This window comes from Tubulanus polymorphus, chromosome 1 (genome assembly GCF_964204645.1).
Source record: "Tubulanus polymorphus chromosome 1, tnTubPoly1.2, whole genome shotgun sequence".
Classification (NCBI taxonomy): Eukaryota; Metazoa; Nemertea; class Palaeonemertea; order Tubulaniformes; family Tubulanidae; genus Tubulanus; species Tubulanus polymorphus.
The window spans coordinates 8,083,902-8,099,864 of NC_134025.1; the positions used below are offsets into that span (position 1 = coordinate 8,083,902).

Consider the following 15,963-nt stretch of genomic DNA (forward strand, 5'->3'; position numbering starts at 1 on the left):
GGCATACCTTCACTTCTTTTCGTTTACTGCCAAATCAATCAAAATCGGTCTCGCTCAAGGCCTCTTTCTCCGTGCACTGCGGATCTGCGATGAAACCTTCCTTTCGGCTGAATTTGACCATATATCCAAACTCTCTTAGAAATTTGGCTTACCTGATCACATTTTGAAAATCGCTATTTCTAAGGCTAAACGTACTTTCTTCAATTCTAAACCTCCAGAAAATAAAAAACACATTTCAGAGTTCATTGTAGTTCCGTATGTACCTGTTTTGGAAAAGTTTCGTCACTCTCTCCCTTTATTGGATAAACAAATCATTTTCACGTATGAAAACAAAATTAGTAAGACTTTGGTTAAAAACAATCAATCTAAACCTTTGGACTGCGGAGTTTACAAAATTCCTTGTTTTGGCTGTGATAAAATTTACTTCGGAGAAACTGGTCGTGATTTAAAAACTCGAATTTCGGAACACAAAAAGGATATAATAAATCAAAAACCGGCTAGTGGCGTAGCCAATCACGTTTGGAACACTGGTCATCGTTTTAATTGTGATAAAGCCGAAATTATTTATACTTCCAGCAATTACACTAAACGCCACATAGTTGAGTCTGCCCTAATTACTCATCACTCAGATATTAGTACCAATTTAAATAATGGCTTTTCTCCACATAATTCCCTTCTTTCTAAGTATATTACTTCATGCCTTGTCAAACACTAATTATTCACTCACTCACCAATTTACTCAATTAACCTGTCCTCCTCTGTATATATACCCCTGTTTTAAGTCTATTTCTCACACCTGACGATGATCTCTAGGGTGAGATCGAAACGTCGTGTCTTTTAAATATTTTAGATTTTATTAATAAATTCTTGTTTTTAAATTCTTTTAATCTGTAATAGTGGGATTTGATCTTATTATAGTGTTTGCTATTTCCAAGTTTCAAATTCGAATCCCGTGGTAATTCTTTCTAATCTTTTTATCCAACGTGATGCTCCTCGATGTCACCTAGCAGAACATTAACTTACCTCAATTTTCTCTCTCAATTCCTTTCTCTCTATCTCTTTCGGATGCCTGCGTTTAATTTTGCAAGGCCACAAGGCAAGGCGCAATCAATTTGTGAATCGCCGATCGTTTAACTGCTTTTCCGTAAAGAAAATATTGCAATCGAAAATTGAACGCAATCAATTTGATTCCCAAACTTAATCGATTTTGCATTGGCTTTCCAGTCTGAGTTTTGCGCCAGTTTTTGCGCCGCGGTCAAATTCGTTTCTTCGAAGAAACGAAGTTCGTTTCGGCGGGGCGCCGAAACGAGAATTGGCACCGCGAAGAAACGGGCGCAGAAATAAAGGTTCGTTTCTGCGCCCGTTTTGGCGCGTTTCAGCGCGGTAAATTACGTTTCTGCGGCGCGCAGAAACGGAAGCAGAAACGAAGCAATTTTGCGCGGCATATTGCACGGAATTTTTTTTTTAACTTGGCCCGAATCAGCCGCGATATAGGTGGGCCTCTGATTCCCCGATAGTAACCTTTCGCGTGACGGAAAACATAAGGCACGCATTAATTAATAAATAATTAGCCTCACTGGGTGCAGATATCCCGAAGTCCAGTCACCGAGTAATTGGATTAATCAGTCAATGGTAGCGCGTGAAATATTCACGAGATTGAGAAACCTGTTGCCAATGAACCGAGTGAAGTGTGTTTACATTATTTTCACTGCTCGGGCAATACTTGAATTATTTTCCAGCTAGAGCAAGTATTTTGGGAAATGCCGTTCTTGGAACATAATCTGATTATTTGTTCGGTTGCCATTTATGGAACCGACTAAGAAATCGAAGGTTGAGAATGGCACTTGGAATGTTCCCACCGATAAAAGTTTGTCAATCGGCAACAATCCCCCAAAAAGCCAGATGCCGGTCTTGTTTTATCATCAATAAGGATAGTGACGATGATGATTACGATACAGATCTTGAACAAGATAGTCATAAACAAGGTAAGAGCAGTTTTTGCATTTTTAACGTTTTGATACCGATACTAAATATCATGCCAATTCACTTAATTTGATTAAAAATCTTGAAGAGAAAAAGAAAATGACGTTAACCGGGCACCAGAAAACACCGTTCGTATACGCTAAAGCTTGTCAAGAAGTACAGTTGACTCCGGCATCCAAAGTGTTTCACAGTCTCGATAATTCAGAACTGAACATAAAGTTTCAAAATATTGGACCGGGTGGTGCTAAGGCGTTAGCTACAGCACTTGTCGTGAGTAGGCTAAATTCACAGATTCATGTGAATGAAAATAAAACCTCTGTTGGCACTCGTCGAAGTATCGTATGGGTAAATGTCTATTATTTGTCTTAGGAAAATACTAGTGTGGAAATACTGGACCTTGAGGAAAGTGGATTGGAAGATGTAGGTGCAGTTTTCATCATAGAAATGCTACAGGAAAATATTTACATATGCCACGTGGTAAGCTATTAGAAAAGAATGTAGCGCAGTTTTGATAAATGAGAGACGATCAATGTTTAGAATATTCGTAGAGTAGCCGTGTTAACCAGGTTTAAAATAAGTAACGAGACGAGTAGTACTGTAAAGGTTAACTGTTTATTTGACGCACGAGCTTTCGCTTCTAATGAATAGAAGCTTCACCTGATGAGTCACCTGATGAAGCTTCTATTCATCAGAAGCGAAAGCTCGTGCGTTAAATAAACAGTTAACCTTAACCTATACAGTACTACTCGTCTCGTTACTAATCTCATAACGTAAAACTCAAAATGTAAGAAAATTAACAGATATTTTTTGAAAATATTAACATTACTTGCAGAATCTAGCAAGTAACCAACTGAGTACAGAAGCCGCAAAAGCCCTTAGTGAAATGATGCGGATCAATAAATATATTTCAACTATGGATATTTCGAGTGGGTTTTTTGCTATTTCAGATCAATACATGCACTTAATGTGATTCATAATTTCGTCTTTCGAACATTCGTCTTTCGTATTTCTTTTTCATTTAATTTCACTTCTTCCATCTTTTCTCCAAGGAAACAATTTTCGAGATTTTGATGCAAAATATATCGCCCAAATGATTCAAGTAAGTTAACTCACCTCGCCACGTGGTGACTATTCGTCGGTTTATCGGTGTCTTTAGAAAATGTAGTAAACAACAAATTTGAAAATGAAAATATCTTTTTCAAGCATAACCCATGGCTTCTAGAGCTAAATCTAAGTTACAACTGCTTCTCTGAAGATGGTGGCCAACGGATCGGAAAAGCCTTAGGTATAAAATCTCCTGGAAATTGATTATGACATGTATACAATGGCAATTGTAATTGAAACTCCTATTGAAATGTATTCCATCGCACTTTTCAGCTAAAAATCACACTCTGCAGCGTCTTGATCTATCTTGGAATCAAATAAGACGACGCGGCGCCGTTACTATTTGTAAAGCATTGAAAGTAAGTGCGACAGTCGTTTCTAATTGTTTTGTCTTTTTCATCGTGGACTCTTAAACTTCGTTTCGAATCTACACCAGGGCTTAAACTATCGATTTTGTTTATTGCTACGTAGGACAACCGTGGTTTGCAACATTTGAATCTCTCGTGGAATGGATTTGGTTTCGAGGGATGTTTAGCTTTGTGCGGCTCAATCAAATTGAATACTACACTGAGAGAATTAGATCTAAGTAACAACAGAATTAATTGGGATGCAGCAAAGTTTCTAGCAGCCGGACTTCGGGTCAACAGAACTCTTAAAATACTTAAGGTTATCTTTAAATCATTTATCTTTAAATCATTTTAGAATGAATGTTATTCACTATGATTGATCATGATAATGTATATGGTCGTTATAATCTCATCCTAGATTGGAAACAATCCACTTGCATTTTCCGGATGTGAGAGACTTCTAGACGCAGCGTGCCAGAAAAAAAGTGCTATTCTTCATTTAGGCTTCGACGTACGTAATTTTGTATAAGATAGATTACTGTTTTATTTCTATTACATCTGTTTTAGTTAAGATTTTTTATTCTTATGTCAGGGAATTCCTGTAAACCATCGCATCGCTTACCAGGCAGAGGTGCTGCAGAAATCTCGACCAGAATTTACGTACACTCTAGGTCGCGTACATGACACGCAAGAGCTCATAGGACGAGAACTCCCAGGTACGTAATACCCTCTTCTAGAATTCTAGAAAAAAACCGTTTAATTAGATTAACTTGCTCTTAGCCTGATAAAACAGTAGACTAAAGCTTCCTCTTATAGAATTCAAGAACTGACAACAAATCGTTTCGACCATTAAAAAGAATACATACATTATCTGATTTTCGAGATTTCACTCCCTAATTTTAGAACCGACGGGCGGGCCTCTGAGGCTTTTGTTTCAGTACATGAGCGATAAAGGTATTCGTGTAATGGATTTGTTTCGAGTGATCGACCGAGCTGTTGCAAGTGGAGTTTCAACGGAACAGTTTATTCGTGGACTAAAGGTAAATATCTAAAAATCAGGTATATACCGGTATATAAGTTTCGGTGGTGTGGGAAAAAATAAAATGCATCCCCGTCGATATACCAAACCAATAACAGGTGCTTTGATGCGTTGTCGAGGATTTTTCTTTCCTCCTGAAGATCATCGCGTAGGAGGTTTGGAAAACATGAAAGCATTTGTAAAAGAAACATGTAGTATGAAAGGGATGAATGTGTGTTATTCTTTCGAAATTAATTACTATTATTCTAGAAAATAAATGCCCCCTTGACCGAACGTGAAATGAGGCGAGCGGCAAACGAAATAAAAGATCCCAGTGGTAAAATTACATATCAGTAAGTTGCATTAAAGAATTAAATATTTCATGCGAATATTGGTCGATTTATATCTATTCATTGGTATTAATAACGATCTTTTTACTGTGAATTTTTAGGGAGATTCTGAACGGGGTAAAAACAGTTCGAGCCAACATCCGCACCGAAATGAAAAAACGATGGGCAGAAGAGAAGAAAGCCAAAAAGGAACGGTTCCAAATTTTGGCGAGTGTCGATGTTCCGGGTAATAGTATATCCATAGAGGATAACGTTTCTCTTCCTCGGGAGCCGTCGGCGACGCTTTTATCACCGCTGGTTGTGGAAAGATCTCGATCGAATGTAAGTCTAGGGCCGTCCAGGTCTACGACTCAGCTCGGACAGGTAGTTCCATTGCCTTTTTTAACGAGGCGAGGTAGCTCTTTAACAACTACCATCAGCTCGGCGGAAAAGATGTCGACGAAACAAGGCGTTTCTTCCTTGCCGAGCTTGGGACCTACCTCAAAGGTGCAGTTCAGTGTTCAAATGAAAAAACCAAAAGGGAATAAGAACCGAAATGAGAAAAGGTAGAATGACTAATTACAATGTATATGGTGAAAATCCAAATAATAGTAAATAAACATAATACACAATTTGAAGATAAACAATTGACACAAGCTTTATTAAAATGACATGTACTTTGGTTTTATTGTGTGCATTTTCATATTCAGTTACTCATGATATTGTAACAAAGCAATTTAAATCAGTTAAAACTCAGAATTCTGACATTCCAGAATACCACTTTAATAAAAGACACAAATGGCATAGTATTCTTTCAGTAAAATCGAAGTTATAAAGACATCTCAATTTTGTTATCCTGCCGAGAAAACAACAAAGCCACATAATCTGTTATTATAATACTGCGCATAGAATTTGCTATACGACATAATATAGCCTAGATTCGATATAGCTGCTCTAGTGTCACTATTCCTAAATAACAAGCCGGTATTAGCAATCGATAGTTAATAGAGGTAGTAAACTACATGTACCACATCTTTGAATCAAAGATTGTCTTGAAAATACAACACAAAATAATAATACATTAATTCCATCGAATTCAACCCGAAATGTGATTTTGATTAATAACTTAAACTCTGAAACCAAAATGCAGATTTTCCCCAGAAAGCAAACACCAAGTCATTTAGAGGCAGGCAGAGAGTGTAAGATTGTATGAATATTGATTTCTGTAATACTGAAAAAAGTAACAATGTTCATAGTCTCTCGGAGACCACGGAGGTAAAAATTTGAAACTCCTTAAAAACTGGACGAGTGACAATAACTATCAACGCTCAATGAAACAATCCCTACTCATCACTTTGGTAAATACTAGGAACCAGGAAGTACCAAATCACAAACATGGTTCATCTAAATACCTAACGTAGTCTAATCGTCACACATGATTAGCACAAAGATTAGTTACATTTTCAGCTAAAAGGATTCATCTAAACTCATAATTATTCACGGCACGCATTAAAATTACCAATACAGTATATACCTAAAACTACATGTATAAATATTCCGAGACAATAACAATAAATATCCTTTGAAATATATTTTGAATATCTATACGTCCTAGAACCATATGTCTACTTCAGTACAAAAAATCTTTAAAAAAATAACTTATCCATAACAGTTCATTCATATAAATTCCTTAAACATCATCACTATTTCAAGTTAAACTTAGCAACGAGAGGCAAGTGATCCGAACCGTGGTATTTATTGGGCAGACCACCCATGCGCTTAATTTCAGTTTTAGTCATTAACTTCAGCCTAGCCGTGAGCTCAAGATTTCCATTTTCAATGTTGACAGCGGAACCATCAGCCGACGCATCAGCAATGTTCTGATCATCTACTGTATAGAATATGAAATCAACTGTCGCACATGCTCTCATATGCTGCGTAGAAACTTCCGTAAATAATTTCCCCGCACGATCCGTTTTATGCTTATAAACTGATGCTAAATCGAAATTGTGCGAAAGCACTCCCGATCCAACCGTATGTCTGGACGTTTGCATATTTTGAGATTCCGGAGTCGTCGATTTTGCTTCATTTTTAATCACAGCGCCATCGTTATCATCTACAGACGGGGCAGGTTTTTTACTGTCTTTGGACGATTCAAGCGATACCTGATGCGATTTTCTTTGGTTTACCAACGCGATGTACTGACACTGGTCATAAATTCCTATTCGAGGAGGAAGCGTGTCGCGCGATAGTTTGACGTATCGACCACCGCGGTCACCCTGTCCCGATACATCTTTAGCGAGAAGATTTTGCACTTTTAAGCGTTTACCACATATAAAGTTGTACATCGGACTGTACGGCGAAGAGTTAAAGTCACCGCACAGAATCACAGGATGGTAACCAGTTCCACCCGGTTTGTAAATCAACGAATCAATTTCAGAGAAAAGCAATGAAATCTGCGCTAACTTAATATCACCACGTTTCGGGTTGAATAACAAATGTGTATTCGCGAGGCAAAGTCTCACGTTGTCATCAACGTCCTCTGAAATCGGTTTTAACAAAGTGAGTAATCCTACGTTATCTCGGTCTAAAATGCTCACACCGGGACGGTAGAATTCAACTGCAACGCATCGGTCCATTGTAAATTTATCAGCTTTGAAGTAAGTCGCACATCCATCTGGCTTGTCACCTGTTCTCTTTTTGAAATTACCCAGATATCCTGCAAGACCAAGAACTTATCTTTCAAAGAACACGCCATTAACATTCACACTTGGACTTTTTGATAAAAACCTACCAAGATTTATTAAAATTGGATTGAAAAAGTTTTCATAATGTTCTGCATCTACCTCTTGTAAGCAAAGTACCTAAAAAAGTCAAAAGTTGAATCACTTGAAGCCAACATTTTTATATCATTTAAATGATTCATCTCATATGAACACTTACATCAGGTGACAGAGCTTTAATTTCACGCATGAGCTCATTTTTTCTGTGGCGCCACGTCAGATATTGCCTATTGACGTGTGAATAAAGATAATGATTGTCTTCGAGTAACTTCTGAGCGAGCACGTTGTACGTCATGAATGTAAAATTTATTCCAGCGCGTCTGGCGCTTGAAGGGACATATTCCCAGGACCGGTACTTGTGATTATTACCATTAGCTAAAAAATTTGATACAAGATTCCGGAGTGAGAAACATTTCCTAAATTCTAATAATGAGGAGGCAAACAATAGTGACAAATCTAAGATTAATTCAGAAGTTACCGGTGTCCGAGTTGCGAGTATTTTCTTCATTGAATCTTTGTCTCTTCATTGTATAAGCGCTTAGTTGAGCAGAAAATGGTCGTTTTTTCAGCACTTTCTTCTTGCCAATACTTGTAGTACACGATTCAGCCATGTTTATTATAGTACTCTTTGAGGCGTATCCAGTATATTGGCAATCTAACGCATTTAAGAAGACATTACGGATCTTCAAACAAGGTCCCCTCTTCAGCAACCTCTGGTTGGACTTGCTACTGAATGTCGATTGATGATATGAGTGTGACGGGATCTGTAACAGCCTTAGCTTGTGACATCGGAATGAACAGACCAGAACACGGTTATTCATATCTAGAATTGGAAACTGTAAACATCTTTAATTAATCTACCACGGCCGCACAGGTGACGCAAAACGTTTTGTCCCGTACTGTACTGGTACTATGTAAATTTGATGGAATTTGAATATTTAAAATTTTCTTTTCCCTAGGATACTGGGGTCAAAAATTTTGCGTCAGGCCTGTATTTGTGTAATTAAACGTCAAGTCAAGAAGAAGAACGTCAACAAACGAAACATTTCAGAATTGATTTTTTATAGCAAGTAACTTTAAGCACGACTTGTTATCATTTTATTATTATTGTAAAAAAAAAACTCCATAGATATGCAACACCTACTCTTAATTTTAGAATAACCAACAAGCAACAGCACTCATTATAACAATCAATAGTCAATCATCATCCACGAAGGGTCCACGAAATATCGACTCGAAACCTCTACACGATAGAGGCGCCACCTTTCGATGGAATCACTTGCTACTGTTTGCATCAGGGCGACTCCGAATTAATGGCAAACTGTCGACAAGTTTAAATTCAAAATTAGTTTATTACACCTTGATATGTGCGCCAATAACTCAGACAAATCCGTTAGGAATTCGGCTCAAAGAGCAACGATGCATATCAATATAGAGTGTCGATAGGATCTCAGAGACAAATCGAATGGCGTCGGTCTAGTAGAACCAATGTAGGAAAATCTCCAAACAGAATGATTTGCAAACTAATACTTTTTAAAATAATATAATCTAATGTTTATTTATTATAATGCGTAAAAGGAGTTCTTGGTATTTAATTTGAATCATATTCAACGTCAATTATCATCGGTAATGAAAATGTACTGGTTACTTGCAAAACCGTTGAATGAGGATTTTAGTTTACAAAATAAAAAAGACCAGTAAGAAGCAGATATCAAATACGACAACGTTCGATATCAAAAAGTGCATGGCAATAGTGCCGAGAAGGGCTACAAATAGAAAAGGCTATGAACCGTCCATAGTCTAAAAAATAGACACATTATTTTTTTCTCATCCCTAGGTCTGGTCGCAATGGCCTTGTTGAGCAATCCGACTCGACATACAAACGTTGATGTAATTGTTACTAAAATATTGTACGTATTTTGTATCACGTAAAGATAGTAAGTACAAGTATAGCAGTAATTGACTAGAGATTTAAATATCGTTGAGCCACTTCACGCATTTCTAATTAATACACAATGCTGTACCGATACAATTAATAGGATCATAATAAATAATAACAAATACACAATCACACACACAGCGTCCAAGCATTTTTCTCTTATTTGAATATTCCAATTCAATCACTAGTAAACGACAATCATATAATCTAATCAATAAGTTATCAATCATACATCACGATACCCATTCCTTCGGAATAAGAACGATTAAATCTTAGTAAAATTAAAACTGAAAGCCCCTCGTAATCAATTGTTGGGATAAAGTTTTGTTATTTCATCTCTCAATTTACAAAGCACAGGAGGCCATTCCTTCAAAAACATAGCGCCTACGAAAACGTAGTTCTACACACTAATATGGATCAAGACATAAACTGAAAACTTCCAGGACTGCTACACGCGGAAGAATTACTTAGGTCATCACCAGTAGAGTCGCTCTTAACGCTCGGGCTGCGGCTACTCACGCCCGATGAGCCCAACGAGTCGTCATCAGGACGTTTACCATCGATGAACATTTCTAGGAACATCGGTGGTATTTCGACGGTACTGTCAAGTTTCGTGCACAACATCCGTTCAGCGTGTCTCGTGCTGATAGTCCTTAGATCGGTGACTTTCATAAGGATTTTTGCCCAATGAACTGGCTGCTGGGGACGATGTGTAGCGATGTAACGTTTAAACGCACCGAGTATGGCATCTTGTAATTTTTCCACCGATTCCGAATCCCTCAACCCGCTTCTATCTAATAGAAAATAGGCAAAATTTAGTTTTATTCGTCTTAAATTTCTTCTTAGATAGATCGAAGTTCGCCATAAATATGAAATTATAATACATGTATCGATTTACTTACCTGATTGCATGAGTAAAACAGCAGCTAATAAGGATATTTCTTTATGGTCAAGTTTTAACTTTGAAAGGCCGACGGCAAAATCAAATATGGGCTCTATTAGATAACCAAGCCCACCAACGGATACTTGGTTTCTGGTCAGCAGAATTCCGTTATGCATAACTAGTGCCTGGTGTTCCGAGTCATACCGGCAAGCCACTCGTAGACACATTATTTCCAAACAACAAGATTTCAATAACATAATCTGGTCTTCGACGATCAACTGAAATTAATAGAAAAATTCCTTTTGAATTTTGTTTCGATATACCGACGGTAAATAATGTTTAACTTCCTTCTAGAGGTTGCGAACTTACGTCTATAAATCCAGGGACTAGCTTAGCAAACTCGACAACTTTCACAATGGACGGGGTCATTATTTTTGCAAGCTGAACCCAAGCTTCGTTGTTTATATGGTCATTATGTCCATGTTTTTCAATATATGGAGGCTGGAATTAACCACAAAATTATAAGTGAGAACTGATTCAAAAGATGCGAGAGATCAATACATGAAAAACTTCAGAAAAAGATAGTTACCAGTGATGGCGATACATTTGTGCATTCGTCAATGCGAGACGTGGAGGCGTAAGCGTTGACAATATCATTTACGATTTGTATATCTTCTAAAGATAAACTGTCGTGCGTGCAGCCCTCGTTGTGACTATGCTTCGACATTTTGGCAGTGGTACTTTCAGTTTTGCGTCGTTCCCGGTTATCTTCGATAAGCTTTCGTTTAGCGACTCTCTGTTTCTCGTTCAAAACGACTGGAATGGGAAAGACCGTACCGTAACATTTTAAAAAGCGCAGAAAAAATGATTTCCTATGATGCGCGCATATAGCCGGCCGTGTTACGTTAATCATCCTATCCTTCCAGTTAAGACTAGACCTCTTCAAGTCAGATCTACTACTTACGATCAGTGGCCATTCCAGCTTTGAGACATTTGATGAAACGACACTGTTGGCACTGGTTTCTAGAGTTCTTGTCAATATAACAATTTCCATTCCATTTACAATTGTATTGCAGATTTTTCTGTATCGTTCGACGAAAAAATCCCTATGTTCATCAAAAAAGGAACTTCTCATAACAACTGGTTTATCGCATATGCTTTAATGATAATTGGATATATTTATATACCTTGCAGCCTTCACATGTCATACATCGATAATGATAGCCAGTGGCTGCATCCGCACAGACCGCACACGGTTCAGGTCCATTTGTCAAATCCATGTAACTCGGTATATAAGGCGCTGAAATATGAAAATGAATAAATTTTATTGGGTAAATTTTAACAAAATGAAATGATTACACGAGAACCTTCCTATCCATATTCGGAAATTCACTATCATTGAATATATAAAACTGGTTGTTAGTGGTGACCTTTTTGAAAAATCTAGTTTTGATCTAGTCCAAATTCATAATTCAATCGAGCGTCATTTGAGGTATGTGACACAAATAAAATCTCTTCGAATAAAAGAGGCGAACCGTGAAATTGTACCTAACATATGATGGGCATCTGCAACCCGTTGGGGATAGGAAAATGACATCGAACTTAAAATGCCAGAAATGTGTATATAATAGGATTTTCCACATGAGAGCCATTTTTATTGCCACAGATTGCGAATGTTTTGATCTGACCTTATCTAAGTCTACCTATTATAGATATTTATAAATGATTTTTGTACCAGTTTAGGCAGATTTGTTATTGAACTTTGGATAATAAATAGTTTGTTTTGAATCCCGCATTCTTGTTGACCCAGTGAATAATAAATAATCTGGGTCACAAAGATTAACCGCTTTTTGTTTGATCAGACTAGCCACTATAATATTTCACTTAGTGCATAGAAACAACCGATTAAGTCTTTCTCTATATCCCTATTGTAATGTCAGGCATCGCTATAGATTTTTCTTCATAATTCATTAATCGCAGCAAGCATACATTTCACTATCTTTACGAATTTATTTTGATTTTCAATACATCTAATTTTTTCGCTGATCTAACCATTCGTAATTTGGTGAACATCTTTGATAGCGCCGAAAACAATTTTTGAGAGATCCGATGGAGTCTGATCAACTAACAATCATTAAACGATGATATCTCAACGATGATTGTTCGTCGGTCTGATACGTCTACGACTTGCGTCGGTCGGCTATTTGTAATCACATACCGGGTGTATCTGTTTACAGTTTTTACCGGTTCCCGATAATGAATTCCAAGAACTCACAAATACTGTTATTCACGTCCAGAATTATTATGTAACATGCTCACACTGACCTTGACCGATTTGTCATGGTACTGTAAGAGCGATCTATATGGCCCAACGCAAATACTATCTCATCTAATCCGAGAGTATAATATTCCATCGATCTACAACCAAATTTTCATCAAGAATTGTGAATGCATTCACAAACACATAGATTTTCAGTTATGAACTGTTAAATGGGTATTTAGACAGAAACAATGCACTTATACATTCAAAACCAAAAATAACCAAATCTATTGCCACAATACCACAACTCATCATCAAAGGAGCACTTTTCCAAATTGAATTGAGTGATTGTGGTAGGATGCATACAGATGGGGCTCTACGGGACACGTGTGCGGCTTTGGTTGGTTTGTCTTTTGTTTCGATAAATGATAAATATGGAAACAGTTGAATGGCAACCCAGCAGAATGAATCGGTAATGCACATTGGACGTTTCACCACGAAATATAATTAGAGCGTATTACATAACCTTTAGACCAAGTTTCCCCATCGGGGAACTGTGGAATGGGTGTCCAGTGAGGCAGGTGTGGCTATCCCAACAATGGCGCTATATAGGTGAACATTAAATGTTTAGTTTTGAATGCATGAATAAATTCGATGTATGCTGAATGTTTTATTTATGAATTTATTATTTACTTAGAAGACTTAAATGTGAAAAAAAATTTTCATAGAGAGTATATGAGAACATATTTCAAAATGGAGCGTTCATTTGCCCTCCTTCATCCACAGCAGTCATCGAGTTCTGAAATAACCCACCAGCCGTGTTGTTACGTAATAGCTTGGTCTAGTCAGTAGTGGACTTTATACGTTCGGTGCAATTACGTAATCGTGATTAGCAGTAGCATACGTAAATTTTCCAACCTTAGAATAATCAGTACACTTCCCTGGAATAATCATCCAGTCAGAATGATTACTCCAAGTTCCAATGACTCGCATTTCGTAAGCACGGATTGAATTATCTGACACACATTTGCGATTCTGAAAAAAAATTCTGCATGGATTTCAGTTGGTTCCGATCCGGACACTCTAACTGAAAATAATTCGGATCGTTTACTATCGGGACGCAGATATATACGTCGCCCAACCGGTCGTCCATAGCCCCGGGCATTTAAAAGGTCGCAGTTAGGTCTCCCGGAGTACTACTCGCGTCGACGGCTAACATTCGCAATATGTTACGTAATTCAAAAGAGAAGACGACAGGTGTGAGGGAACAACGCTGTCCCGAGCACGAGGCCTACTTGGTAATGACGCGCGGTCGGATCTCATGGGTTAAAAATAATTCAATGGGCGCTTATTTTCACCGGCTTTTCATCATTAATGCACGTGGATTTTAATTCGTAGTGGTTTGATTGTGCATGGAGCCGTGCAACAAATTGCATCACATAATTTTCAAGAATAACCGCCCCAGATATTGAGGTCGTCCACAGAAAGCCATTTATGAGTTATCCGCCGAAGGCAAAGACGAAAGATGTATTCATATTTTCCAGAAAACCTGCATTACTCTTACAGATTTTTAATTCGATGAAAAAAGCAATTTTTAAGAAGACCGTTTATGTGTCAGACCGTTATATTGTGTCATATTAAACAGTTGACCCACCATGGCGTGAATGATGATTAAGTGATTGGGTGGGGAGAAAGGACAACAGTCGATCGAGCGTACTCATTTTTTGCTTAGGTACCACCGCCACAAGACCCAGTTTGAAAATATACTAAGAAGCCATGAACAGATGTGCTAGCCAAAAATACTAACTTCATTTCTATTACATCACGTTACGTGTTCTTAGATGCGTGTCCTCGTTAATCTCAGACCGCTTTATAAAAACCTGCACAATTGAGACCGCCTTATCCCGAAGCGGATTTAACGCGAACAATAGAAAATTAGTTGATTAAAAGGGACGAATTTATTGTACACGCGTAACACGTACGAGCCCCACGAATACTTGCAAAAAAATTGCATGAGTTCATCAAATATTTGTTGATACGTATGAACATCGCAAAATGGCATCTATACATATAGAATTTGATTTGTTAAAATCTCTTTAAGCTTCATCAAGTGAATGAGACTCATTCACCTGAAGAAGCTTACATTAGTAGCGAAAGCTCGTGCGTCAAATAAATAGTTAACCTATATAGTACTACTCGTCTCGTTACTTATTTTAAACCAGGTTAACACGGCTATTCTACGAATATTAAAACCTCTTGTGCACGTAGATATAGTGCACGTATATAGTCGCCGATTATTCAAACGTTTTAGATATTCTGCGCGTATGCAGATATAGTACAGACTCCCTTAACCGTAGAAAGTTTGTTAGATATCTAACACACAGATATGTCTCATTCAATTTTTTTGATTTGAATATTCTTCGGTACTAAAATGAACGCCTATAAATCTATAGCACCCGGACAAAATCGAATCAAATCTAAGAAAATCAAAGTAAAAAACCCTTGAATCAGTTAAATGGAAACCGATTTGTTTGTATCTGGTTCGACGAGGAAGCTCGAAGTAACAGATCTGAAATGACTGATAGAATTATTATATATCTTTTAAATGTTTAGAATTACTCTACGTACCTTTTAAGCTTTTTTTCGGTGTGTTTGCATTTTTACCAGTTTCGTCGTTGTTTTTCGACATCGTCGTTTTAATGCAAACAACAACTCCCTAAATAGTTCACAAGAGTTCACCAGCAAATGTCTTTTCTAAATATTCTATTGCAAAATGATTCTGGATGTGATTTCGCGTTTCAAACGTTTATGGTAAATTTTGAACATTAGGTCGCAGCCGGCTCACGTCACCCTCGCCCAACCGATAATACGATAGGGACATTAGCGAGTATGTAAATTGACCTGGCTGTGAGTTAAACAAGAGCAAGATCTTACGTAACCCTGACCCAGTGCGTATAAAGCCGATAAATGGACACTGGTCAGCAGGGGTGGTAGGTGGGGATTCACAAATCCGACGCGTACAAAGGTTAAATTTGACCTCTGGTCACCATATCGATTTGCATGTTCGGGCAAAAGATGAAATATAACAGTTTATCCTTAATGTTCATATTTGATGCACTGGTCACATCGACTTCTTAGAGGTCAATGGACAAACCACAGCTTGACCAAGTTGACCACGGCAGCAGCTTGGATTGTTAAACTTGTCCGAAATAACCTGTGCGCGGCCGAAGATCAATGGCAACATATTATACATGTATATTTAGTTCAGGGAAAATGTCGGTCATATCGAAAAATCTTTATACTTAGGAAATACCTTT

At 37.6% G+C, this 15,963-nt stretch overlaps 3 protein-coding genes across 4 annotated transcripts; 1 reads left to right on the forward strand and 2 right to left on the reverse strand.

Moving 5' to 3' along the window:
• The first annotated feature begins 1,837 nt into the window (after positions 1 to 1,837).
• LOC141899358 (uncharacterized) lies at positions 1,838 to 6,202 on the forward strand. Its single transcript, XM_074785649.1, has 14 exons — positions 1,838 to 1,985; positions 2,072 to 2,253; positions 2,353 to 2,403; positions 2,816 to 2,909; positions 3,033 to 3,082; positions 3,187 to 3,268; positions 3,361 to 3,446; positions 3,559 to 3,753; positions 3,853 to 3,945; positions 4,027 to 4,150; positions 4,338 to 4,474; positions 4,723 to 4,805; positions 4,904 to 5,123; positions 6,038 to 6,202. Exons 1-14 carry the CDS (start codon positions 1,838 to 1,840, stop codon positions 6,200 to 6,202), a joined length of 1,710 nt encoding a protein of 569 aa, XP_074641750.1.
• Positions 5,414 to 8,822, reverse strand: LOC141915472 (protein angel homolog 2-like). 2 transcript variants are annotated; one of them, XM_074807019.1, is made up of 5 exons: positions 8,709 to 8,822; positions 8,043 to 8,400; positions 7,725 to 7,939; positions 7,576 to 7,645; positions 5,414 to 7,500 (listed from the first exon to the last, which is right to left on the reverse strand). In XM_074807019.1, the coding sequence occupies exons 2-5, from the start codon at positions 8,383 to 8,385 to the stop codon at positions 6,485 to 6,487; spliced, it is 1,644 nt and encodes a 547-aa protein (XP_074663120.1). In that variant the 5' UTR covers positions 8,386 to 8,400; positions 8,709 to 8,822; the 3' UTR covers positions 5,414 to 6,484. The 2 variants fall into 2 exon arrangements, with proteins under 2 accessions (XP_074663120.1, XP_074663119.1); XM_074807018.1 differs by having other exon boundaries at positions 8,043 to 8,387; positions 8,709 to 8,796.
• A 372-nt stretch (positions 8,823 to 9,194) lies between these two features.
• On the reverse strand, positions 9,195 to 15,361 carry LOC141915475 (thyroid hormone receptor beta-A-like). The gene is made up of 7 exons (XM_074807024.1): positions 15,275 to 15,361; positions 11,574 to 11,686; positions 11,351 to 11,492; positions 10,976 to 11,202; positions 10,756 to 10,887; positions 10,406 to 10,664; positions 9,195 to 10,297 (listed from the first exon to the last, which is right to left on the reverse strand). The coding sequence occupies exons 1-7, from the start codon at positions 15,333 to 15,335 to the stop codon at positions 9,921 to 9,923; spliced, it is 1,311 nt and encodes a 436-aa protein (XP_074663125.1). The 5' UTR covers positions 15,336 to 15,361; the 3' UTR covers positions 9,195 to 9,920.
• Positions 15,362 to 15,963: the final 602 nt, after the last annotated feature.